At 52.6% G+C, this 27,368-nt stretch overlaps 1 protein-coding gene across 2 annotated transcripts in view; it reads left to right on the forward strand.

Moving 5' to 3' along the window:
* VAV2 (vav guanine nucleotide exchange factor 2) overlaps positions 1-27,368 on the forward strand; it is a 158,884-nt gene that overhangs the window by 87,430 nt on the left and 44,086 nt on the right. For both annotated transcript variants that reach the window (XM_067308950.1, XM_067308952.1), the window contains exon 3: positions 15,293-15,351. In XM_067308950.1, coding sequence (XP_067165051.1) covers positions 15,293-15,351 — 59 coding nt within the window. The remainder of the gene's footprint in view (positions 1-15,292; positions 15,352-27,368) is intronic.

Here is a 27,368-nt window from a genome sequence, read left to right on the forward strand (position 1 = left end):
ATATAAAAATTAGGTGATGGCTTTTAAGACGGCACCCAACCCCAGCGGGTCAGTGCGGCAGTGGGGGCGCTGGAGCAGTGCTGACCGCGAGTTCTGGGCGGCGAGGGTGGCCGTGAGCCGCCTTGGAGGGTGCCGGTGCCACGAGCAACCTGGGCACCCAGCGGAGGCACCATGTCGGTGGGTGAGGGACAGTCCGGGGGGAAGCTCCTGCGCGGGCAGCCTCTGCCCTGCAAGAGTCTCGTTGGCTGAACGTCGATGGATTGGGCGCCCTTCCTTTCCTTAGAGAAACTAAGGAGACGGGAGATAATAATGGCCAATTTTTCCCTGCCGGAGGGCTGAAATTCAGGAGTCTGGTTTCTCCAACTTGCTGAATGCCTGCAGAAATTCGCCAGCCAGCGGTGGCGGTGCTCTGTATCCCCGTGCCAGCACTTCTCCGTTTGCTTTTAGATGCCCAACTAGGGCTTTGTGAGGAGATGCGCGGTGAGGAGCGCTGGGGCGGTGGCAGAGCCGTAGCAATGTCTCGGCTCTAGGAGCAGCTTCAGTGTTGCGGAGCAGCCCCGGCGACGTGACGGGGTTCGGTTTTGATACCCAGCGTTGCCAGTGGCTGAAGAATTGGCGATGTTTGAACTGGCCCCCTAGCGCGGATGCAGAGCTGGGTGGCTTTGGGGAGTTCTGCTTGGCAAGCCGGCTGGTAATAACAATAAAAACCCAAGTTTACAAGGTGCCTGCCTCCTCTCCGGAGTCGGAGGGAAGATTAGAGTTAATGAAATAAAGCGTATGTGCACTTTGCTGCAATTCGCTTTCTCCCCTTCTCCTTTCTCCCTGACCGTTTCTGCAAGGAAACGCTTTGGTTTTTGGGAGGCTGAAGGATGCCCGTGCCGTAGATCAGCCTGCTGCGCGCCCCAGCACGGTGGGTAGAGTCCCCCGGATCGAATCCGGGGCTTGGGGCTGTGCTGGCTCCCGCAGGGATCGGCCGGCGGGCTCCGAGCGGCTGCTTGGCAGGGAGGAGGAAGGCTGCGGGGTAAACCACGTCCCGCGTCAGTGCCGACTTTGCTCCAGGTCTGTCCCGGGAAAGCGAAGCTTAATTAAAGCAAACCCTCACCGGCTCAGTCTCCAGCGTAGCCGCTTTCCAGCACTGGCCTCTCCCGCTTCCAACGTTGCTTCCGAGCAGCGTCACCCTAAAGATGAGGTTAAGCAGCATCTATGCAGTCCCGCTTTTGATGCTCTCCAATACCTCTTCTTTCCTTCATTTATTTCTATCATCCAGATATTATATCAGATGTGGCGGAAAAACTAGGATTTCATTTTTTGGACACATAAGCAGCACACGCCCCTGTGCAGAGGCCTCTGCTGCCATTGCTGCTCTGGTTTTCTCGCCCAAAACAGCATCTCGGGTTGTCTTTGCACCTTTCAGAAAATAGCCCCTCGGCTCTCTCCGAGGCTCTCCTTTCTCCATCTCCTCAAACGACCAAGGAAGGAAAAGTGGTTGGTTTTTCTTGTGTTCTTCCTGCACATCGAGTTCTTGTGCAGCTTCCTTCTGTTCTGGCCTTTCCTCCCTCTTTCTTTTACTTAGCGCTGTGGAAATGGAAATGCTTCTTCTGGGTGGAAGTCTTCTGGCTCAGAAAGCTCCGGGTGGTCCAAAGGCCTGTGGATCCCGGCAGGATTTTTGCTATGAGCCCCGAGTCTGGCGTAGCTTTGGGGAAAGCAGCACCGGTGGGAAAGGTCCCGCATCCCTGCACGCGTGCAGTTGTAGCAATTCCCAAGCAAATGCAAGAAGCTGCCTTTTATGATGCACTTGAAAAGCTCCTATTGCTTCCTACCTCTTTTGTGTACCTTAATATTACAGGATTTTCTTTAAGCTTAAACAAGTTTCTGCCAATTTGTGAAACATAGCTAGTCTCTAACGGCTTGTGATGCTTAAGCTGCTGCTCGTGCTCCTGCCGAAGGGCTTTGCTTAGAGGAAACCTCCCTGGGGCAGAGGCGGTCTCTTTGCTCCGTGCTCCTAGCGCTGGGGGTCTCCTGGACGCAATTACAATTAACCTGCAAGAGGCACTCGTGGGTTCAAAGCCCGAGGAATCGATGGGAAGGCTTCCCCTGCCTCCGGGGCGCTTGGAGCACGCCGGGCTCGGCCGTGCTAACCTGCAAGCGTCGCCAGCTTGAGGCAGGAACTTGCAGTTTTATTCAGCGCCACGGGTTGCCCTGGCCATGGTGGAGCTGCGAGGCTCCGGCCCGACCTACCCGAAACAAAAAGCCTCGGTGTGTCAGGGAGGGACAGACCTGCTCGTGGTCTTCTGGTTTGCAGATGGACTTTAGAAGTGCTCGAACATGTCCAGCTGTGGTGTTGGCATCTGCTGTCTGCACTGCTGCGCTGGTGCTGCAAGGTATTTAAACTCCATTGGAGAAAGACTTTTCCGTCTGCATGCTGTGACCGTGCCAGAACTCAGGGGCTCTGCAAAATCCAGAGAATTAGCTTTTTACCCCTGTCTGTAGCCTTTTCTTTTTCCTGCTACTTTTTTTTCTTTAGCAGCTGGAATAAAGATGAAGGGAAATAAGCCAAGGAGAATTTCACTCTTTTTTCAGTAGGTAAATGACCATTGCGCGAGTGAATTGGTTTCATATGGATGCTTCCAATTTTCTCTGTGCCTACAAAATGTTCATAAACCTCCTCTTTTCTGTGCTCCATATGGTATGTTTTATTTTTTTTCCCCTGACTGCCCAACTCCATTTCAGAACAGTGTGGAAAACTGAGCTTAAAGGTATGTGAAAATCTGTGATATTTTCTGCTTACATCCAAGGCCTTGATCAAAAGGGATTAAACTTGATACAGACTTAAGCCAGATTCTCGGAAGCAGGTTTGGATATCCATGTTATGCATCTGACTAGCTGCTTTTTTCCATCTGTTTCAGCAAATCCAATCAATATTGGGGGATGGGGAATGCTCCGCAAGCCTTTCGGGAGACAGCGTGCTGCAAAAATCAGCCTTCCCTCCCCAAGGCTACGGGAGTCCTTTGAGCCCCCATTGACTGGAGTTGTTCAGGCTTCCTCAGGGCACGGTGATGAAGGCAGCACGCTGCTCGTTTGCTTGCAGAGCTTGCTGCTTTTTAATTAAGAGCCCAGTTCAAAGTGTAACCCCAGGTCTGGGGACACCTAGCAAACGCAGCCCCGCTTGGCATGCCGTTATCAGCGCCGTGCATCTGATCTTCCGCCGCTCTGAATTAAGGCACGGCTGCTTTTTTTCCACGCTCAGTTTGTGCTCAGCAACACTTGCAAGCAGGGTGCAAATATTTTTTTACAGGAACGGCCCCCTCTGAGGAGGGCTGTTTCCCTGGGGAAGGCTTGGGTGGCTCCATCCCCAGGGGTCCCCTCTTTCCGAGACACCCGATGAGGGATTTTGCTTAGGTGCAGGACTTTGGGCATCGGGAGTTATGGACTGGAGTTAGAGAAGGCTCTTGAGCCCTTAAGTGCGAGGAGGTGATGAGATGGTGGAGCAGGTGCCCTGCAAGGTGGAAACTTAACTGAAACAGCCTCGATTCAAACCTTCAGCAAGCGCAGTTAGTTGCTGGCCCAGATTCAGCCTGTCCCAGGTCTTCCCACGGGATAAAGCAAGCACCTCTGCCCGGAGCCGCTCTTCATCGCGGGATTTATGATACCTGCCTCAGTGCTCTGGAGCCGTGAGTTGACCGCGGGAACCTTCCCCCCTGAATTTTCCTGATAATTATATCCTTGCGTTGCACAGACGTGATAATCGCAACCAAGCAGCTTAGCGCAAGGTGGGCTCGGAGCCCGAGGAGCGGCAGCAGCGGCAGCACCCGGAGATGCTTTTCTAGGGCTCCAAAACCTGCAGAGCTTGACGGTGGCCGGTCCCGGCTCGCGACCGCCCTGGACGCCCCCGGGCGCGATGCACGCCTGCTCGCAGCCTCCCCGCCTCGCCGGGCAGCGCTTCGGCTGGCGTGCGCGCTGGCTGGGGCAGCACGGCGCGGTGCAACGCTCCCGGCACAGCGCTGCCTTGTGCCGGCGCGGCGCGGGGCGACGCAAGCGCCGCTCTGTTTGCGGCCGTCCTGCCGGCCCCGCTCTCCGCTGCGGGCAGGGCTTTGCTGAGCACCTGTGTAAATCTATTTACCAGCATTTAAAGCTAATTAGCGTTCAGGGTTTGGGTTTTTTTCTTCTTTTTCTTGCTCCTCTATAAGCACGAGGAGCTGAATGAGCGCAGCCCGGCGGCCTTCAGCGGGGATGTCCCGGTTTGCCCAAGGGGAGGTCAAAGCCGGTAGGGCCCGTGTCTTTGTAGAGCTTTTCTGTCTTCTCATCTCCTGTCCTTGTTCACACGCTTAAGCTAATCCCTTGATGCGTTTCCTACCTGCTGGTCACTTCTCCCCCCAAAAAAAGACAAGAAAGGGAGGAAACGCATCTGTGTAGCCAGCAGGTCCTTTGCAAAATATTTTCGACCTGCAATATGAACTTGAAGGTGGATGTCTGCTTGCAAAGGGGGAGTGCAAGTTCCACGGCCACTGAGCTCTCCCTTTCCCCTGGCCTTTGAGCAGCTGGGTTTCTCCAGGGATCTTTTTTCTGGAAAAGCAGAAGAATTTTTAGGAGGGAGAAGTGAGTGAAGTGGGGGAAATGGCTTTCACATGAGGGAGGGCTCAGAGTAGGTCACAGAGCATGACTGGAGGCTTAAACTTGGGTTCTCTTGTCTCGCTTTTAGGCACGGTTCTTTTAGAAAAGTAGATAGAATTATTTTAGAAAAGCCCCCCACAGTGACGGAGGGAAACGGCATCCCGCCTGGCGCTGCAGCCCTTTCCGACTCCGCGCGCAGCGACGTGGGACAGGGCTGCTGGGTTTCCATGTGCACCTCCTTGCTGCTCTCCCACAAACAGCGCACGCAGGAGCTTGCCAAGGGCAAGGACAGGTGGCTCCGGGAGGTCCTGTGAGCCTTGGAGCTCGGAGAAGTGCACACGTGTGAATAAAATTAAAATCACTAGATTGATGTTTGCACAACGTTGCATCCTTCTCCTTCCCCTCCCGAAACCTAGGGCAGGACAGCTGCTTTTCTCATCAGTCTGGGTTGGGTCTCCTGTCGTGGGGACCTTTGTCCGTGTGCTGTCTTGGACAACCAAAAAAAGTGCTTGGCCTGGATGGGACCTCATGTGCCGAGGTGGGATGGAGTGTCCCCCATCCAGTGGTTTATCACACGTCCCCCTGATCCCCGGGTTTGGTTTCATGCGATGCTGCACACCAGAGCTCAAATAGTTTAGCTTAATATTTAATGAACGCTGCTCCGTATCCTGCAGAAATGCGAGACTGGCTGGTGTTACCTTAAACCCCGCAGTTGTGGCGCTTGCTAACAGCTCGTTTCCAAATCAGCAGTTAGAGGCGCTAACAAGCTTTCCCCATAAATAGTTTTTGAATATCAAGGCTTTTCATTTCCCTTCCTCTTCTATGCTTGTGTTCAACAGTTGTCTGTTTTCCAGTTATTTTGGCAGTTCTGGGCTAGTTAATGGGGCCAGTTTGAGCCAGATGAAGCCCTGGAGGTGCTGGGAGCTGGGCGCAGGAGCAAGACGGGTAGTTGCAAGGCTGCTCAGCCCCGTGCACTTGTTTTCAGTAGCACGGTCGGGTTTTGGAGGATTCAATCCCAGGCCGGGCTCTTTGGTTTTCATCTTGTGTCCAGCCAAGAAGACGTTCCCAGAGGTTATCTGAGCAGCGGTGGAGCTTGCCGTGGAGCCGGGGATGGTGTTTCCAAGGGAAAGGACGCTTACAGCATCTCGCCTGAAGCTGGGGTGTTTTGATGTTGCTCTTGGGTTCGTCCCGACCTAGCAGGTCCGGCTGAGCCCTCGCGGTGTTCTCGCCATCCTCCTGCCCCGTGCCGCAGCTCACTGATGATTTTGGACTGCTGCTAATTGGGAAATGGCACTGAATTCTCGTTAGTGCCCTCGAGCTCCATGTAAGGACCGAGCGTGGTTCGTCTCGTCTCTCGGACCCATCGAAGGAAATCTCCCGTAGCACCCCAGGTATGGCCGGCAGTGCAGCCCGCGTCCAGCAACGGGCATTTTCTCCGGTCTTGCTTTTTTTCCCCCCTGTTGTTTTAAAGCGCCATCAAAGCCGGCTCCTGGCTCCGTTCGGTGCCAGGATATCACGCAGCGATACTAAAGGTAACTGAATGAGACAAACTCAGCATCCGTGTCGGAGAAGAGAGGCCGTTAAATAGCAGGATAAGTATTTATTGCTGTTGTGTTAAAGGAGCTCGCCGGCATAAAGAAAGCGCTGCAGTCTCAGAGCATGAATTCCCGTGGCTGGGAGCGGAGGGCGGCAGCGGAGCTGCGCGGCTCCCTGTGCTTGCTGTACCACGGGAACTTCCATATGGCATAAGCGACACTGCAGATACCTTTGCTATGGCACAGGCATAGGGTCTGTAGGTCCGGGCCCTGAGAAACAGCTGAAAATGTTTCCTCTGATGCTTGGTTGCTCCATACTAGGAAAAGTCTGTATATCCTCACCAAAGTACATGGCTTGTCCTTTTTCAGACAGCGCTGCCAAGAAAAGCCGAAGATGATGGTTAACTTCCGTTGTCCTCCTAGGGCTCGGCTGCATCCGCCCGGCTCAGCCCGACTCTGGTGAGCGTGGTTGCAGCTAATGTGTTTGGTGCTGGCCGGGAGCAGACGTGCAGGTCACCCCACGGCTCAGCCGGCTGGCCATCGCACTCGGCCGCGTGCTGCCGGTGGTGGGTCGCATCTCCTCCAGCTTCTGGGGACGTCCACGGGAGCAGGGCCCGGCTAGCCGAGGGCAGGTGGGACTTGCCCACAACTCGAGGTTTGATGCTATGCCCGTTCGGTGATGTGTCACACCGTAGCCAACGTACTTGTTGATTTACACTTGCGATGTTGATCATTGCAAGCCTCATTTTAGGTTTTTTTTGGTGCTTAGACAGATCGATGCCTTAAACATGGGAGAAGGGGTGTGCGTGTCTGGAAAGCTTATGATAGTGTGATACAGTGCGGAGCTTTTCTGCCCCTACCTATAAATTTACCTGAATTATTCTTTTCTCTTCCTAGCCAGGGGATATTGTTGTTTTGCAACAACTGCCCGGTGTTGTAGTGGACACAACAGAAGAAATTGTCAGCCCCAAAGAGCTCAAAATATGTTAAAATGATCCAAGGGCTGAGTGCTGCTCCCCCTGGAAATCAGCAGAGGCTTTGCCGGAGACTTAAACGGGAGCACGTTTGGGTCCCCCAACACATCATGTGGCCAAATAATGGGTTTAATGCAAAATAGTGCCAGGTTTAATAACCTTGTTTTAAAAAAACCAGCCAACCAAACACGGTGTAGTGGCAGCGGTGCTTAGCGCGGCACATTACAGCTAATGGACTTCGCAGCGCAGCGGTGCTTTGAAAGCTGAGGAGCTGTTCGTAGCCCTGGGAACAGCCCGAGTTATCAGAAACCGTTAGCAGCCGGCGGATTGGGCTGTAAATCAGAGCATCCGACAGGAGTAGGGTTGATTTTACATCAGTCGACGATCGGGTCCAGAAACTCCCTTTCCTTTCTTTTCCCTGGGCCCTGCTCCTCTCCTCTTTTCTAAGGCGATTTATCATCCCTGATTGATTTGTAGGTGGAACTTGCTCGCCGGAGAGCTGCTGCCGGTGCCCGCGGCACCGTTAGGAGCACACAGAGCTGGGAGGAGCACGGGAAAATCTGTTTCTCCCCTTTCCTGCCTCCCTCTCCCTCTGGGATTTTCTCCCTGCCGTCTGCGGAGAACTGCTCTGCATCAGACCAATTTTTGCCTGACTCTTCCTGCTCCCAGGAGAGCTTTTGGCTTTCATTACATTTGCAGTTATCGGAGGCAAAGCTTTCTGGCACAGGAAGGGGTGGCATTTGCAGGTGGTACCATTGCTCCCCAGCCACCTTCCCAAACATTGCCCCTTTCCCCCTCTGGAAGCCCTGGAGATGGTAGAAGGGGGCTAAAGGCGTCGAGCTCACAGCCCTTATGGAGAAGTGTAATCCAGTGCGTATCGAATATGGGTTTATGGGGGTCCCCTGAGGATGCAGCAGCCACGTAAGGAAGTAATGCAAAACTCTGGTGCGTGCTCCTCATGCTCTCGTAGGGGAAACCCTTCTCGGAGGGGCTGGTGGCTTCAGGAAAGATGCTTTCATCTGGGAAGTGCAGCTCTGGTGCTCAGTTCTTGTTAAAGGGCTTAACCTCATTATCTTGAGAGGTGTAATCGCTTGTCCCTGCAGCGCAGCTGTAACCATAACGCAGCCTGACACGGGCTCTCCCGACTGCGGCTAAGAGGTCTCGGGGCCAATCTGTGTCAAATGTTCACTTGGGATTATTTTAACCCTTTCCTATTCCCACGGCCAAGAATATTTTTAGAAAAGGAAGGAGCCGTGTATGCCCAGCCTTCCTTGCTGGACTTCAGAAGCAAAATCCAGCTTGCACCTCCTTTTTCTGCTTCCAGTGTGCAGACTGGAAGCCCAGCTGGCACTCCAGCCCCCAGTGAGGCAGGTAGCATCCCTGGCGAGCTCCCCACCAAACCACTTTTTGGGCTCTAGGACTCTCTTTGCTGCTTCCTTGAAAACAGCACTGAATGGCAATTGATGCTACAGATGCATTTTTATAAGACCAAGGGAGCAGCAAACCCAGAGGGGTGCTGGAAGCTGAGCAGCTTTGTGGCTCCCTGCCTGCTCCGGTGCAAAGCAAAGGTCATTGCAAATTTTATCCATGTTTTCCGGGTTGAATTCATCACTCAGAGTTCTCAATAAAGAGGGAAAAACTATATGAAATAGCTAAAGCATTGCAGCAGTTGTGATTCATCTGTGATCTGGGGAATTTATGTACAGGAATCCAGGAAACAAAACTGGCCTCCTTGAATGCCTTTCAGTCCTGACCCGTTTGGCAAGCCGGGGGCAAAGATTGCATACTGATCTAAAATAGCAGTGAGCAGTTTCGGGGAAGCCAGCCCCGTTTCTTGGTAGCTGATGACTCGTCAAGGTTAACGTGGTTCCTGCTGTGTTATATCGGGAGCCGTTGGCTGCACGGGCGCTTAGGGGTAGGGTGTGAGGAGGGTGCTTGCTCACAGCTGCTTGGTTTCTGCTGCCTGTTTCTGATGAGTAAAGATGCAGTAGCTGTTGCCCATAAACTTTTGTATTCAGCAAGGTAAATTGCCGAGTGAGCTTTATTAGCCCTGCTTTATGGGGAGGGAAGCAGAGATGCGAGAGCTTGGCCTTCCCTGGGGTGCACGGTGGCTGGGATCACAGGCTGCAAAGCTGCCGGTGTCTGGCTGCGGCCGGCTGTCCCCGTGCCGCTGCGGGTCTGCGCCGCTGTGCTGTTGTGTCGTCGCCGGAGAACTTCTCCGAGAGCGTCACCGAGTCGCCGCTCGTCCTTGGCGTCCGAAGGAAACAGTGCACCGCCGAGTCTTATTGCCTTCCGCTCAGCGAGGGGCTGCTGCTCTCGTACCGCGGTGATTTACAGCGATGGTCTTATCAGGTGACGCAGCGTTGGAGGAGCTGGTTGTATCAGGAGATGTTAATTTAAGGAATTCCCTGTGACATCCGTGGGATGCTCGAGTGGCAGTAGCCTTGGCTGTGCTGCGTTTGGGGAGACGGTTATAAATCAGCTGTAGGTTTAATATTCCCTGGGCTCCCTGCACACGTGCTATAAAGCCTTGCAGGTATTATGCAATAGGCAAGAGCATATGGGGAGCGTAAATAATTGATCCAGAGTAAGGAGGTGGTTGTGTTTTGTGCAGTTTGTGCTGGCTCATACACTCCGGGCATGGCTACGCTGAATAATTGAGCGAGGGAAGAAGGTTACCAGGACTCAGGGCTGGCTTAAGCGAGGTATTAACCAAAGGAGAGGCATATGCAAAGGGAGATGATGGGAAGCTGGAAACTTCTCATGACACTTTGGTTTGCAAATAGCAGGACTTGGCTGTGCACGGCCCTGTGTAGGTGGTGCAGCTGGGTGTAAAGTGCTCGGAAACGGCCCCAGGTATGTTTTCACATCCACAGCAGTGTGGGTGGCGAATACACGAGGCGACCAGACACCTTGCTGACCATTGCCACGTGCAGCAGAGCACCTGCGGGAGAAAATTCAGGACTGGCGTGTTGGTGTGTGCAAATAGCTCCGCAATTGTGAAGTCGGAGAGCGGGTATTTGCTCTGGAGTCTGGTGCTTCCCACTGGTGCCTTTTTTTAATATTAATTAAGCTTGCCACCCCAGAAGGGTGTGTGCAGAGATGGGGCGAGATCGAGGTTTCCGTTCAGGCGCATCGCTGCTCAGCTGAGCTCCTAATTTGCTTGGAAGCAAATATTCGCTTGTTCTGGGAAATGTGCGGTCTCACTAAGTCCCTCGGCGCAACCTGTCAGCCTGGTGGGAATGCATGGAAATCACGCTGACTCTCCAGGCACGCTCGTAGCATGCAGAAAGGTTGGGGAGTTCCTGGTATGCAAAGTGTATTCCAGGCCAGCTGGGTTCGTTTGTTTTTTCAAATAATGAGAGAGTTTATTTTAGAGTTTTCTAGATGCACAGAGATATTACCAGAAATAAACAATGATGGAGGAAATAGAAGACCAGTAAGCATCGTAAATTATTTTTGTTTTGTTTTAGTTTATTTTTAAATCTTTAGTTCCTAAAAGAAAGCTGTGGCATGAAGGAAGAGGAAAATTGGTGGTTTTCTTATGGTGGTGTGGGGTTTTTTGATGTTGGTTTGGGTGGTTTTTTTGTTTGCAAAAATCCCATTTCTTTACTCAACCAGGATTCTTGCAAAGGGACTAGTGAATTTGAGGAACCCAATTTGAGACTCCTGATTTTTTTTCAGGAACTGCAGGACTGGCTGTCTTCTGAAAATCAGGGCCTCTTAGAGCCCAAGCACCAGAGGTCTCAGAAATCGCGGCTGCAATGCCTGGGCCCTCTTGTTCCCTTCCTGATCATGTTGATTCGCAGCGATCCACTCGTACCCTGCAGACTTTTCTGCAACATACCAGCTGGTAAATGATCAAGGAGATCAATTTGATCTAGCTGATGTGTCAAAAATGCAAGGCAAGTTGGAAGGTCGGGAACGCAGGCAGCGTCCCTCGCCTCGCATGGTAAAATGCCACCAGAAATTTCCCCGTAACCCTTTGCAGGTCGAATGTAGAAGAAGTCTTGTCTGTGCCTGCGCCTGCACCTCGTGCCTTTATAGCCTGGTTTCTGGCATCTTGCTGGCAGCCAGGACATTATGCGTCGCTTTTATAGTAATTTTTGCATGCTGAATGCCTTCTTCTTGGAGGAAGTTGCATTTTGAGGCATAGGTGAAGGGCTGATTCTGATAACCTGCATAACGCCCTGCAGTCTAAGCCCACGGCCCTCCTTCCCCCGGAAGACGAGCTAGCAAACGATGAGCAGAGGTCTCCCGAGCAGCATGTTTCGGTGACCTTGATAACCTCTCCCGTGGCGGTACCGAGCCCCGAGCGCCCGCCGCTGCCCCGGCTGATTGATTCGGTGCGGCAGCGCGGCTATAAAGCAGTTTTGATCGTCGGAGCCTTTTCGAGTACGGTTCAAGGGACCAGCAAATTCGGCAGTCGTTGCTCGTGATTTCTTGCACGCGCTCCAGTAGCGCTTTAAAGATGCGACGGCCTCGGTTCTGCCTGCTCCGCAGTTTTGAGCAGCGCGTTGGCTTTAGGAGGAGAAGCCCAAAGGACTGTACGTAAGCAATAGTTAAGGTAAATCAGAATTTAACTGATACCCCATGGCAAGAAATCTTCTTTTTTTTTTTTTGGTTTTACTGCCTGCCTTGTGAAAGGACAAATGGATTCTGCATTTCCAGGCTGCAATAAAAGGTTGGTGAGGTATAAATAACCGGAGAACCATGATTTCACTTGTGTCATATCTGTATTACTTGTATTAATATGTCCTTGTGTCACAGAACAGACTGAAAACCTCAAATGAGATCAGGGACCCGCTGTGCCAGCTGCTGCCTCTACGTATAATACAGCCGTTTCTGCCCAGCCTAATAGAAAATTATAGCCAGGAGTGGCAGGAAGTAGTACTGCGTTTCTGGGCAAGTAAGAAGCTGGTTTGCAGGGAAGATGAGACACAGTTTAGCAAGCACTTAAGGATTTACTTAGTTTTAAGAACGTTGTTTAATCCTGTTGAAATTGAGAGGATTACTTATGCTGAAACGCTTCTCCGGCTGGGGGCTGGCGGCCCCGAGCGCGGGAGCCCGGTGCAGGAGCTGGGATCGCACGGGGCTTTTGCTGCTCGCAGCTAGCCGGAGGTGCTGGTGGAAGCCTAAAGCCTGATGTTGGGACTGGTGGGACTACTCTTCGGGCTCGTTTTTGGAAGTTGTGGAGGTGCTTTGTGCCTGGTCTCTCCTTTTTTATTTTATTTATTTTTTTTTAAGTGTCGTTTTTACATAAATGAATTACATACATGAATTTTGGGAGCCTAATTGTAGACAGCCGAGCCTGTGCATCTGGTTCGGTGTTAGAACCAGATTCCAGGCTTTGATGTGCCTGGATGTTCAGAGATTAGGGGGTTTCATAAAAGAACAAAGCAAAAATTGTTGGCCTAGCAAACAGTGCACTTTTCTCTTAAGTTCCCCTGGAAGTCAAACCCTGCAGTATAACTGATTCATAAACTGATTTTTATGCTTTATAAGTCTAATAATAGACCTCAGAAGAGTCCCATTCAATCAGTCTAGGACTTCCCTTGGACTATTTTGGGAAAAGTGCAGTGCGAGCTGAGTCTGGGGCTGCCAGCTGGCGCTCCGTGTTCCCTTCCGCGTTTGGTCGACGCATTTCCAGGTGTTGCTTGCTGGCAGCTGAGCTCTTCCCTGACGAGTCCTAGAGCATTCCATGGACGCCTATGGGCTAAGTCTCACCTCCTCTCTGAAACTAGGGAAAAATTAGCCTGGCTGCTTTCACAGGTTGGAGATGGAGGCATAGCGAGTTTGAATAACGTGCCTGCGGTGGTCTTCCAAGCTGCTGACAAGGTGGGAATAGCACCTGGTTTCTTTTGACACCTGGTTGTGTTCTAACCTTCCTCCTTCTCTTGCTACTCTTGTAATTTTTTTTTTTCTCCTAAGGGAAAAGTCAGCCTTTTTTTAAAATGCACATTGAAATGACGGCCTGAGAGTTTGTCCTTCAAAGTGCTACGGTTGACGCGGCGTCGTTGCCGCGAGGCAGCACCCCGGTGAGCGTGGGGCTCGCGCCCCGGCCGCCTTTGCTCCCGGGTGGGCTCAGTTGCGTTCAGTTCCCCGCTCGCTGGAGCGTGGCGTGACCAGAAGCCACGTCTTTGCGTGACGTTTCTCAAAGCCAGAGCAAATGAGAGACCGGTCGGAGTTACGAGCGTGAGGAGGCCTTGCAGGGCCAGGCTTCCTAAACGCTTCCCCGAAGCGGAGGTGCGAGTCTCTGGTGGGGTTCGGAGCTTGCAGCTTGCTGGCAGAGGAGCGCGTGGCTGGAGCACGTTTTGCAGAAGCAGCCAACCTTCCCCCGTGCTGCTTTTCCTGTGTCAGATTGTAGTGAAATGAGGAGCTTCACTGCATTTAAGACTGTGGGACTTAATTTCTGCTCCAGAAAGTTGACAGCGTCTCTCCTGGTTGCACAGTAGTTGTGGTCCGTAATCAGTGACCGCGGGGCATCCGACCGTGACGAGGATGATGTCCTGGTAGCCATCCAAACGGCCTCTCAGGAGGGAGAAAGAGGCCGAAAAATACGCTCGCGGCAGCGGTAGCAAAAAGGATGCTTTGTCTAATCAAAGCAATCCCTAATCCCTGTGGTCTCTTTAGAGGGAAGTGTCAGGGACAAGATCTAAAAAAGAAGGTCTGGAAGGATGCTTTGGTAATGCCCTTCTTTGCTACAAATATTTTGTGTGGGACAAGGAGGCTTCGGAGGTGAGAGGAAAATTCCCTCGCTTGCTCTGGAGTTACTTTTCTGGGTTGAACTCCCGTTGGTGACATTTTATACCAGGGAGAAACTTGGCCAAGTTTTGACATTCACAGAGTCTCATTTGACCTGTTGAATAATTCAGCATCTCTGTTCTCCCGCTGAAAGTCCCCCGTTAAATGCCAGACCGTGGCAGAGCCTTTGCCGCCGCTCGGGCTTCGCTCCCAAGTGTTGGGTGGCAGCAGCGGAGACCCAGCGGGTCCCCGCGAGGGCCTCCGCTCGCTCCGAAGCGCCGAGCCCCAATTCCTAGAGACACTGAGAAAAACCTTCCGGGAGCGTCTGGCGGAGGGATGAAGGTTGCAGAAGGGTGGAGGAGAGGGTCAGGGCTTGGAGCGGGGAGCCTCGGATCTGCCGAGGCGTCCCCACACTCGCCCGTGGGTTTTCTCCTTCTGTCACGGATCCTTAGAGCTGGAGGGGAAAACGGTGTTGAGCGGCACGAACGGGTGCCGCGCGGCTCGGTTGGGCGCAGGGGAGCCGTGGCGTGGCGGGACGACCGAGCCCCCCGCGCGGCCGGCGGAGCGGTGGCCGTTTGCGGCAGGGACAGCTGGACTCCGTCACGTCCCGCGGAGAGCCGGGGGGGCGCGTGGGAGCCCTTGACGGCAGGGTCCGCTCCAGAGGTCCTTTATCCGCGCCCCTGACACGCACATCTGTATTCATTCCAGTGGATAGGAACCCCTTCCAAAAATAATAGGTCTGTGTTTTCATTCCCCAGCTTTACAATGATGGATGTGAGTTAGACGTAAAGCATGCTTTACGTCTATAAGTGACTAAAACCACGTTTTCTGTGTTCATTGAAAATTCTGCCTAGCAATTAAAACATAAGTGAACGTCAAAAATGAGAATTTTCACAACAAGCCAATGGCTTTACCTTTCCTGATTGCAATGCTGGTGAAAATATTACACTGTTGGACCACTTTTGGATGTTCTCCACCAGAAAAAAAAACCCAGCCTGCGCTCACCTCTAACAGATGGATGATGTATCTTTATTGAAACACAAGAAGTCAAAACCTTTCAGTGTTTTAGTACGTTTGCCTCAGTAAGATCCTCTCACGTGGAGAAAGAGCAAAGGAGTTATAAACCTTTTATAATAAAATATAAAGCAAGGCAATTTTCAGAGGTCCTCAGTCTTGCATAAACCCGCTAGAGCAGATCTGGAGCTATTATATGAGCCGCGCGGTGGAGTTTCCTGGGACAGTGCCGTTCCCAGGGCTGCGGGGCGCCAAGGCCGATTTCCCGGGAAACGGAGCTCACCCGCTTTAGCGGACGTCTGCGGGAGCGGAAAGTTTGGGTCCAAATGTCGTATTGGAGTCCCCGTGTTCCCACCAAAGCTTCCTCTGTTTTCAATAAGCACACCACGGTTTTCTTTTTTCTCTCGTTCCCAGGTGATATCTGCGGTATCCAGACTCTCCTTCCACAGTATTGCTCAAACCAAAGGAATTAGGTAAGATCCTTGCGATATGATGCTTTAGATAATGTTTCTCTCTCTCCTTAGTATTTAATCGCATCTGCCTCCCGTTAATATGGCTGGGATTATGATGTTAGGGATAACCAGCCACCGAGGGGACTGCCTTTGGGGTGCAGGGTGCCTGCAGAAGCACCCCTAGCTGCTCGGGGATAGTTTGCAAATGTACTTCATGCCCTCAGTCTTTTGCTCTAGATAAAATCAGTGAAAACGTCCCTAGTTGTATGCGAGGTGCTTCTCCAGGCGCGCTGGGGAGGGGAGCACCAGGGGCCGGGGTGGGCTGCGGTTGCTCTTGCTGGAGGTCTTGCTCAGGTCTCCTCTCCAGGGTCTGCCCAGCCGGGGATGGGACGCCAGGAAGCACCCGTCCTTTGGAGCCCGCCTGACGCGGCGGTGGCTCGGTGGCTGTGCCTCACCGTCCTCGCTCGTCACCCACCCGGCTCACCTTGGCCCGCTCTGCTGTTAATGCTAAGATTTAGCACCGTCGGGAACCCCAGAAGTGACCAAGGTGGCCTTGTAATTACTAGCAGCTGGCAAACTTCTTCCCGGGCTTGACCAAAGCACGCTACTGCTGAGCGTAGAAGGGGCGTTAATAAGTAACCCAGGCCTGGCCGCGGGGCTGCGCCTCCTCCTTTGCCCGCGGAAGGAACAGCAGCGACGGGCTTGAAAAAACGAACGCAATGCAAATGACCCTGTTATCCACCAAATATTTGCAACTGGTTTTCTTATTTGTGTGTATTTTTAATATTAATCTGGTGATATCACCAAAACAACCGATGTAACTGGGAGAAGTTCTCGGGCCAAAGTGCTTTTCCTTCAGTGTGTGTGTGTGTGTGTTGGTTTGCCCTCCCAGCTATAAAACGCGCTTGCTTTCCTCCCCGAGCTTGTCCTGCTGCGATTCCGGTTGGGATGTAGCGCAGCGCTGGCTCGCGGCTGTGTCCCGGGGCCGGCAACAGCCCCAGCCAGGACATGGGGATGAGGACTGGACGGGGCCGCTGCTTTGCTCCTAGCCCTGCCACCCCTGCCAACCACCCCGGGCCATGATTTCCCCCCTTTGAGTTTTATTTTCTTACCGTTATACATTATTTTCACTGCACTGATCTTGCTGGAGGGGAGCAAGGCTGTGTGAAACAAGCCCTGCGTCTTCCTCTCTGTTAACTGAGTCTGACCGGTCCCACCAGGAGCATTGGGAGATTCAGGGAACGAAGGTTTGCAGAGCACATTGAGGAATAAAGCACGTGGCCTGAGTTAGGGGCTATTTATTATAAGAGTAGTCTTGAGTCCCGGAGAAGCCTGCAGCGATGATTATTGCAAGGGCAAAGAGCATCCAAAGCGTTTCGGAGGCAGGCGCTAATGGGGGAATCCATGTATGGCCCGACTTTGCCGGGGCTGCGCTGAAAAGCCAGGGTCCCGACGCGGAGGGGTCTCGGCACCTCGCTGGAGGAGCCTCGCCGTGTCCCTCGCCCCTCGCAAAGCCCTTCCCTGGGCAGGGGGTCGTGTCATCGCTGCGGACCGTGAACGAGCTGTCGTGTTTCTGTTGAGGTCTTAGGAAGGTCTCCAGCTCCCAGGGATGGGGCTGATGGATGGTAGCTGGATCCAGGGGCGGGGAGGCGTGCGGACTGTGGCGTTTCTTTTCTTGCGGATATGCTGATTTTTTGCCTCCTTTTTACAACCGGCATTTACAATTCCCACTGAAGTCCCTTATCTTGGAAGCCTTTGGCACCGTAATCGCACAAGAACAGCACGGAGCTTGGTGGGTCTTTGCTTATCCCTCCGGGTTTTCCCTGCGTGTTAACCCTGCTCCTCCTCCCCGTTGGCCACCCCAGTAAGAACAGCAAACGCTGTCGCTCCCGTTAGCTGGAAAATAGCCCCATGGGGGTGTTGCATCCCATCGAGATGTGAGCGAGACCTCATTAGCCCACTGCTGCTGGGGTTTTTGTTTGTTCGTTTGTTTTTAATTAGATGATTTCTTGCAACACCATCAATAATACAGTTGGATTAGGATGGGAGCTGGACTGTGCGGGCGTCAGTCCTGTAGCATGAGCGTGGATCTGCTCCAACAGAGCCAACAGTTTTAGGTCTAGGGCTTCAGGATCACTCAAATTAAGAATAAAATAAATCCCCCAAGCCTATTACTTGTCCTTAAATATGTTCCACAGATTGCAGGATAGAAAAATAACAATGAATCTTATGTGTTATTCAGTGGAAAGAAAAGTAGTCTTTCTGTCTAATAATTTCTGGATATGTGAACCTTGCCAGAGAAACCCTGTTTCACAGAGTAAATCAGATAGCTATCAGGATAGCTGTGTTGAGATGACAGAGTGTTTCTTCCAAGGAACAAGCTACAAATAGCAAAACATGGCAAAAAATGATCTTGAATGCAATGTTTTGTTTGCAGTACACTGCAAAGGCTGGACTTAATATATTGCAGCTGTAGCTACAGCCCGTGCTATGGATTTTCTCCTCCTGCTCTGTTATAATTTCAGTTGCGGATTTCGGATCTCCTTTGGAAAACGGTGTCACCCTTCAGCATGTTGCAGCATTGACTGAGCACCTAGCAGGCTGCTGCCTCTATTGATTGCTAAAATCAAAATGGATTTATCTGTTGCACAAGGCTGTTGTGCAAACAGCTCGGTTGCTATCCCTCTCCCACGTTTCGTATCTCCGCTAGTTAAGGAAATATATAGTCGTCAAGACCACCACCCGCTAATGGCTGCGCACCGGCTTGCTGCCAGGGACGTCAGCCCGGGAGGTCCAGGTTGCCTTCAGACCATTGCACGCCACGGTGACAAAGTCACTAAATTTTTTTTCCCTTTTTTCTGATAGTTTTGCATGCACAACAAGCCCCTGGAAAAAGGTGCATTTTCTCTCTTTAATTTCAGTCCTTCAGAGGAAGATGGTTTTGTGGTTAAAGAAATGCACTGAAGGATGCACGAAGCCGCGTTCTGATGCCGGTTCTGCCCCCAAGCGCTGCACCTGGCCCTGGGCAAATCCCTTAGTTTGGTATGTCGTCTTCTCCCCTCTCAGAAACGGGGACTCAAATGATCCCTGCGTTCTCCTTGCTTATTTGCACCGAGACCTGCCTCTTCACCCGGGTGCGTGCAGCCTTGGCGACACTGAGTTTTGATCTCGTCTCGGAGCACAGATTGTGCAGTAACCCAATAATACCCTTTTCCTGTAGTTTTTATCCATGCATCATTTTGAGGGGACCACGGCGGAGCTGTATTTGGGGGCAGAGAGAAGATTGCCGTCGTGCTATCGTTGCCCATGGCCCCAAGGAGAGAGGGGATTTTTCTTGTTTTCCTGTTTCTCTCCGTTTCAGTGGTTAAACATGCGCAGGTTGCCTTGCTCCCCTCTTCGTCCTTCCTTAGCTTTCTTTCCGTGCTAAACGTCCTTTGGTCAAGCCGCAATTCCTGTTGTCTCAAGAAAAAAATCACCGGGAAGCTCGGAGGGCGGGCAGCGCGGTTGCAGCCACGTTTCTCGCGTTTCTAAAAGCCGCGAGGGTTGCCAGCCGCCCCAGCGAGAACGGAGCCCCCTGCTCCGTGCCCGTCCTCGGCAGCCTCCGAACAAGGAGAGGCTTTATTTTACCCCTAGGAAACTGGGAATTTCCACTGCGGGCCTGACTCATGGCCCGTGAAGCTTGTTATCCGGTTTCTCAGCGTGGCCGGCGCTGAATGCTTCCGAGTTAGGCGCCAGAAGCTCGTAGCAGACAGGAATAACGTGATCTTCTCGTAGGGACGCGGTGCAGATGCTGTCCTGCGCTCTGCAGCACGGGTTTTCCCACCCGTTCCAAGTGTCCTCGAGCGAAATCTTAGCTCGGTGGAGGGCACCGAGGCTTTTTGCTGCAGGTCCCGATAAAGCGGGGTTTTTCCCGTGAAGGTTTTCTCCGTGAGCCTTTCCTACGCCAGTCCTGGCTGATCTCTGCTGTGGCGTCCGCTGGGCTCCGGCCGTTGTTGCACCTGGTGGGAGCAGCCCCACGGCCGAACGGGAGAGCGGCGAGGGGGGTGTTTTCATCTCCCCGAGATGTGTGTTTTTCCTGGAAGCGGAGCTTTGCAAGCAAAGCAGGAGGTTAAGGAATATCGCCTCATGCCGCCTTCATGCATTTTTAATGTGTGCACAGCGAAACCGTCTGAAAACGGGAAGGAGTTAAGCATGTTCAAAGGCCTCTTACCGAGGCCCTTAATGTAAGTAAATCCTTTATATATGAATTGAACCGCTGAAGTGACTTTCTGCAGAAGACACTGCAGTTCATAAAACACGTTTAGAAACATTTGCAAACGGAGAGAGGAGCGGTGCAAAGGTCCGTTTGTCAAGCGAACGTCTTCTCCTGCCGGAGAAGCAGCGGGGCTTTGGCCCTGCTGCGGGGAAAGGAGAGGGGAAGCGGTTTGGGAGCTGAGGTCGGGTCCCCGTGTTTCGCCGCGGGCGGCTGCGCGGCTCGGCTCTCGGCAGCCTGCGGTTGCAGGAAAAACGCGTCACGTTAGTGCCGCCTCGAAGCGAGCGCGGCAAGGTCAGCCCTGTCGTCCCGGGCTGCCGTTTACCCCTCGCGTTTAAACAAATAAATGCAAACACGGCGTTTTACCTTGCAACGGCTCCCGCACGTCGGGAGCAGGGATATGCTGCTTTGCAAACGGAGGTGGGATCCATCAGTGGAGGAGAGACACCCTGCTGCCTCTCCGGGGATTTGGGGCAAGGCCAGGGATCTGGGCGCTGAGCTGGTGTCGGGTCTGGCCGTTCGCCCCTTTGAGAAAGGGGCAGGATTTAACGTGTGCTTTTATCCCCGTTTAAAGGAATCAGACTGTGGAGAAGAAGCCTTGCCCCCAGACTAGCTGTCCCGTGCGGTCAGGCTGGTTTAAATCAAGCTGGCAACAGGAGCAGGTACCAGGCTGCTCCCATCCATGAGGATTTGGCCCAAAGGAGCATTTTCTACCACCCTGCTTTGTCTGCAAAACCCGTGCCTTGCTGGTGAGCGTTGGCATTGCTCGGTTTTCCCGTGTCAACTTTGCAGCCTCGCTCAGGTTGTCCCGCGGGTTGTCCCGAGGCCGGCGGGAGGTGCTGACCTTGCTCCGGCGCAGAGCTCCGCCAGCCTGGATGTTCCCTCTTTTGCAGTGCGCACCCACGCGGCTGGGCGTCCCTCGTGCCGGCTGCAATGCCGGGGCCTCCCTGAGGTCGCTGCTGGGCAGAGACGTTTCCCACCCGGCCGGCTGGCAGGGATGAAGCAGTGCTCTGGGGAGCCAGGTGTGGACAGGGGAAGCGACTTGCCCAGGGTCGTGTCGGGGTTTAAATCTCTTCACTCCCAGCATGTTTCCTTCACTGGTCAGCTGTGTTTGATCCAGAAACTCTGTCCCGAAACCTCCACACTTGATTCAGCAGTTCAGAATTAAAGCTAGAGTTTTGTCTCGATTGCATGATCAAATCCGTTTCCCTAACTGAACCCCACTGCGGTGTGGGAGTAGCCTGAATTTTGCAGTGGGGGTAACGCTAGAAATGAGACTTTGTGGTCCTACCAGCACAACCCAGCTCTTGCACAAGGTAGGACCACACAAGCCCTAACAGAGCTTACCAAGAAGAGGGTTCCCCTTGCTGTCCTGGAGGAGGGAAGGGTAATAAGTGGAAACCTTTTATGTGATTTGCAAAGATTCTCCAGCACGATGCAGGCTTCGTGCTGCTCTGTCCCCCTGCCCCTGGGGATGGCAGCTCAGCCCGGGAAGCAGATCCAGCCGGGTGTGGAAATGACGAGCAATTAAAGTCTCTAACGATTCAGGCCTGCAGTGTCTGCAGGCAGCGGTTCTGGTGAGGAGGTAGTTAGAGGATCCCTTCTTCTGAAAGGCTGGTTTTACAAGGACTGTTTTATTCATTGCCAGTGTGCTCTCCGCAATTGCGCTCTGCCCATTATTTTTTTACTGCTGGTGTGTATCCGTTGTGCACACTTCAAGTGTTGCTATAAAATGGATTTAGGAAGCCTGTGTGAGGAAACTGTGTCTTGAAAAAGCATACGGTTACTTTGCAGAGCGCTGCTGGGAAACTGGGACTAAACCCCTGCTCTTCCGTGTCCCAAAACGCTCACCTGCACCATGCGAGCCGATAGAAACCACCTCTGCCTGTCCAGCCCTAGGCTCCCGGTGCACGTACATCTGCCTTCCTGAACATCGGTCCTGTCTAACGCAATACCACAGAGGTTCACGCAGTCCTTGCAAGGGAGGGTCCGATGGAGATGGTTTCCTGTGGTACGAACAGACCTTCTGTAGGAGGACCAGAGAGCTCCTTCCTTTGTCAATGAGCAGAATCCTTTGCTAAAAGCTGTTTCTTTTCAGCTAAAAACATTTTTAACACATTTATTTTGGCAAGTATGTGTCCTCACAGACTTGCTCCTCAGAGAGTCTGAAAAATATCTCTGTCATGTTTTTCTGTGCGGCTTCTTTGTAGGCTTGGGAGTTGCTGAAGTCACGCTGTAAGCATCTGCTAATAAAAGCAAAGGCAGTTTCTCTTGCCTCCTCCCCTGCCCAGCAGCTTTGCGTAATGAAGATACAGTCCTGAAGCACACGGCTCTGCCTAATAGTCACATTTGGGGCTTGCAGGCTTTTTGGGAGCACCTGCCTTGTCATCTCTCATCAACTTTGCCCTTGTCCTGCTTCCCGCGGGGCTCCCGCCTGCATCGCGGGCCGTCGTGGCATCATCCCGCCTTCGGGTGCGATGGCAGCGTGCAAAGAGCTTTGGCATTGGAAGGGTCTCTGCGAAAGGCAGCGCTTGCTCCAGCACTGGGAAGGGTTCAGGCTCAGCTGACCCAAGCTGGGGCTCAGCTGGGCTTGGGGCTGCGGGCTGAGGCTGGGAACATCTGCATTCAGCTCCTGGCTCTGCCCGCGGACAAGCCGTGTCTCTGCACCCCGCTGGAAGGGGAAACGCGCAGCGCTGTGTTCCCTTGGGACCACGCAATGCTCCGCTCAGCGGGTGCTGTGTGTCTGTGCACGTCCCGTTGCGCAGCAGGACGCTGGTTTGGAGGCAGGCAGAAACGTGTATTTGGGTGGATGTTGTTTTTATTGGCACGTGTTTCTTAGGATTGCAGCGGCTCAGGTACAGCGGAGAGGAAGTCCGCTGCTAGGCCTGCTACAAGATTTCCTTGTCTTGCCTTGATAAAAGCCAAGAACAGGAGGGTGTGAAAGGTTTTTGTTTTAATGGGAGGTGTTCTGGAATCAGGCAATTGCAGACCGTTGTGGGGGTGGGGGGATTTTTTTCCTTTTTTGAGAAAGATGTTTCTAGATTCCCCTTTTGATTTCATCCATCTGTTATTGTCAACGTGGAGCTGAAGTGAGGAGAGAATCCTGCCACTTTCTAGAGCGAAGCATTGGTACACGAGAATTTTTTTTAAGTGCGATAATGTGTTGATACATAAAATTATACGAGCTGTTATTTTCTTGTCTCATAGCCTCCAGAAGCACTTGGTTCAGAGTTGAGCTAGAGATAAACCAGGGCATGTAGCTAACCCTTGGGCACTGTACGCGGCACTATGCTGAATTCTGCGAGTGCTCTCCTGCAAAATCATCATCTTTGTGTTATCTGATTACGTAGCTTGCTGTTTCCCCCACTGAATTTCTATCAGAATTAGTCTTGCGAGAATTTTTGCAAGTTCCAAACCACAAATAAAAGCAAATAATTTTTCAGAGGACGTGTCTGAAAGTTGGCTCCATATGAGGTGGTGCTTTCCAGAGATGAGTAATGTAGCACAATAGTATGATTTTAATTAAATTCAGCAGCTTTTGGTATGCTCCAGTGTGCCTTGTTCTGTAGGGAGAATTGATTCCGTTCTGCCTTGCAGAAATGGCTCGTGGGCATTAACGGGGTGTTTTTCATCTGTCTCGCAGCACTTGACCAAAGCCCTTCTCTGACATCGTTTCCATTTCACAGATGGGAGCCGAAGCTCGGAGGAGCGCAGCCGTGCCCGGCGCTGCGCGAGTCACGAGCAGAGCTGCTAGAGCAGCCTCGGGTCCCCTCTTTCCTCGCCCCTGGTCAGCTCACAGCCACCTCTTAATGCGGCAGTAAATTAAATGCTGCCTTAATCTCTCTAACCCCACTGAAGCCCATGATGAATGCATTTGCAGTTGTGTGTAAACGTCTTGCAAAACCACATGGTTTTCTTTGGACGGCTCCACGAATGTTGGGCTCATGAAAAGCATGACGTGCGTCATCCCAGGAGGCCCGTTGGGGCTCCAGGATGCCGGAAGTGGTGGCTGACAAGTGCCCGGCGGGCGTGGGAAGGGGAACGGGAGATGCCCTGCTCTGGGAGCGACTTGCTGTTCAGAAGAAAGAAGAGGAAGGAAAAACGAAAAAGGGAAAGGCTGGAATTCACAAAATGATACGTTGCAAACAGTCGAGGTCTGAGCGCTTCCCTGGGAGAAATACGCTCCGAGGCTGGAGCCACGTTGAACCTTCACGCTTGTCGGGGCCTGGGCAGCCGCTGATGTGCAGAAAGTGGCGTCTGCTGTTTTGGGCCCTATGTTAATTTGGAGGCATCATTTTGAATACTTCTGCCTCCCAGTCACCGAACGGTGCTGAACAGGCCTGTTAGTAGCAAAAACGATGCTGTTGAGACGCTCGCACTGACGAGCTTGGAGCGTTTCTGCGGAAGCATTCCTCCTTATTCCCTCTTAGGCGAGCACAGATGGATGCTTGGGGAATAAAAACACGTCTCCAAATCTACGCCCTGCAAGTGCCGAAGCAAGCAGACGCCATACGCTGCTGCAGGCGTGCGGAGGTGGGTTGCCAGCCGGCTTCGGTTGGCCGGTGCGGTTAGCAGCGCTCGGACAGCGGCTGCGATTAGCGACGCTCGCTTGAAAGCGTGGGAGCTGAGGCCGGCTGGTGGCCTGGCGCCCCAGCTCGCACCGAAAGCACAGCTGCAAAGTCCAGACCCTTGGTGAAATCATAGATGCCGCTAGAGCTTCTCAGTCTTGCCCTGTTGCTTTCTTCGAAAAGGGGCTGTCAGAGGATCTAGGTGTCCAACCATGTATTTTGCAAGTGACTGCAAGGCGTAATTACAGTCTGTAGCTACCACGGCGTTAAAGCATGTTTCTGGCCAGATCCCGAGCTGGGAAGGCTCAGCACATCCCCGTCCGTGTCGGCAGAGCTGTGGAAGCCCCTTCGCACCAGCCTGAGGCTCTGGTCCTTTCCAGTAATTAAGAAACCCCGTGTAGAAAGGGCAGCAGATGGAAGCAGCTCATGTTTTGCTGGTGTCATACTCAGCCTGCTTTTTCAGAGACTGAAGTACGATTACCAGACTTAAGAAAATGGGAATGAGCCGGTCCCAGATGTGCACACCAGCCTTTGGAGGCTGGAGTTCGGCTCACGGTAAAGGATGACTCATCTCGTCGTAGCTCTTGTGGATGTTTGCCCATGTCACGAAAGAAACGTCCCTGCGGAGCTGCCCCAGAGAGTGTCTCCGCTGAGCGCGGCCTCGCATGGGAACAGCTCGTGGGGGCAGAGGGGACCGAGCGGGGGATCATCCCCGCCGCGCTGGCTTGCACCCTGCCTGCCTTTCACCCGGCTCCTGGGCTTGCTTTTCCACGGCGCTGGTGTTCGTCCCCGAGAAATCAGAATGGAGAGAGATGGGGAAAAAAGAAATTGTGCAAATAGGCAGGATTCTCCCTGCTCTGTTGTTCACCACTTTGAGGCTAACGCGCTGCGGCAGAAAACTATCGAAGTAAAACCCGTCCTGACCCTCTGCGCTCTCGGTGATGGTATCTGCAGAGGTGAACAGCTGGTTTTGGGTTGCTAGGACAAGACACACAGATGCTGAAATATATCCATAAATAAATCTTCCTGCTTATTCCCATCGTTATGGAATTGCAGCTTACCTACGCTCTTCTCATTAAATAATTCAGAGGAGAGAGCAGCCAGGCAGTGTGTTGAGCTGCTCCTTCTGCCCGCCGGAAGGGTTGCTGCCGAGGAGCACGTGGGGGCGGCTGGCGAGAGGGTTCATCGTAGGAGGGATCACGGGGCAACCCAAGCGACTGCTGAGAGCCACGGAGGCTTTTGCGTTAGGTGCCTCGTGAAGTATTAATTGATTATACTGCTGTGCGATGTGCTGTGGCCTTGGGCGGTTCCTACGTTGCCTTGCGAGTTTGTGCATGAGCAACTCTCCAACCTGGAAAACAGCCTAAGCGTTCGCAAGATCCAAGGGCCTTTGGCATTGCGTGTCGAGAACGATCATCTGTAACTCTTGTGCTCAAAAAGAGAAGCTCGCTCTAAATTCCATCACAAATTATCTGGTCTTTCCTTCTTTTTTAAAACTTTAAAACAAGCACATCGGATCAATGCCGCTTGCGTTCAGTTCTTTGATCTCTGCAAAGGGCACGTTGAATGCGGTGGGTTTTGTCTGCGAAGGAGTCTACTCTGGGAGGTTTGTTATCCCTAAGAGCCTGTTCCAGCGTGGTTGGAAGTTACTTGAAGTTTTGCTGCTCATCTGAGAGGGATCAGGCTTGCTGCAGCCCAGGCCCAGGCTTGGGGAATATATGGCTCAGTAGGTGGTTTTAAGTGATGCTGGAGTAAAAAGCCTAGTTAATTAATGATACTGAAGAAGAGGAATTTTCCAATGAATGCAAATGAATTGGGAACATTGCAAAACTGCTGGGTTTCAGTGGACTCACGATACTGTACTCTGGTACTGTTGGACATCCCCAGCCATTCTTCCAAGATGCAATTAATACTGTTTATCAAGTCGCAATGTATCTGGAGATTTTAAAGAATTTCTCACAATGTTTCTGCTCTTCTTTTAAATAACGCTGTACAGACCGGTCCCAAACAGCGCAGTAGCTCCGGGACAGCTTGTGGCTAAAGGATATGCAGCGCCGTTGTGCTACTGGATGGAGATGCTTTTCTCTCTGTAGTTGCAGACCAAGTTATTAATCTACGTACACGTCTCAGTGCAAACCCTGTGCTAAGCCCTGATGTGGCCGAGGGAAACCCCGGTAAGAAACGCCAGGTTAGAAGTTCACCGGCGGGGTTTGTTTTAGAGTCGTGCTGACCTGGATACGGCAGGGCAGGAGCGAGCGAAGGGCTTTCCTCCCCTGGCCGCTGCCCACCGCCTCAAATCTGTTTCTGCAGTCCGCTCGAGCGGAAGACGTTGCTCCGAGACGAGCGCCGGCAGCCGCGCGGGAAGCTGCTCCGATGGGAAGCGGCAAAGCCAGCCAAGTGCTGGAGTAATTGAAGGGACAGGTGCCCGGAGCACCCTCGTGACCCGCACGCCGGCGCTGAAAGGAGACTATACGGAAAAGCGCTGGGAAATGTTAAAAATGTTTTTTGATAGCTGGTTGTTGGAGGTTTCCTGTAATCGGCTCTTTGGTAGAGAACGAATTTTTCTCACGTTCAGCAAAGAAAAATAATGCAAATGGATATACAGGGGAGCATAAGCCAAAAATAGCAGCCATAACTAGCGGAGCTAAATTAAATTGCGTTATTGCACGGAGACCTTGGTCAAGAGCAAGGGCTGTTTGCTGAACCCCGTGACGAGAAGTCCCTGCCCCAGGTAACTTGTGGTGGCGCCTAGTGAGGGGGGTCGAAGGAGGAAGGAAGGGCTGCGACCCCCTTTTGGGGAAGGGGAGATCGGAGGCGGGTTCCTGCGGCAGGGGATGCGGGAGCAGCGTTTGCACGGGCAGCCGGGGACAGAGGCAGGACCAAAGCGCAAAGCCAGGGCTTTCTCCGGAAAGCCGTCCTTCAGCTCCAGATTTTAGCCGGTTCATTTAGTAAACTTCTCCTCGGAGTGACTTTCCTTTTAATTGCGTTCTGGGCATCCTTCTTTTAGCCGTTAGCTGCAATTGCACAGATACAGGTTATTAATTCCTCCCCTGCGCTGACTTTCGCTCCGGTGCTTTGCCCGCAGTGAAGGTGAAGCTGGGAGGGCTCCCAGAAACTCTCATTAGAGAATATTTTTCTCTGTTTGGTGCCCCCTTGTCTTACATAGTGGGTTTTTATCATACAAACTGATTACATCTCGAGCCTGGATTTATGGCTGG

Source organism: Apteryx mantelli, chromosome 21 (assembly GCF_036417845.1).
Source record: "Apteryx mantelli isolate bAptMan1 chromosome 21, bAptMan1.hap1, whole genome shotgun sequence".
Taxonomy (NCBI): Eukaryota; Metazoa; Chordata; class Aves; order Apterygiformes; family Apterygidae; genus Apteryx; species Apteryx mantelli.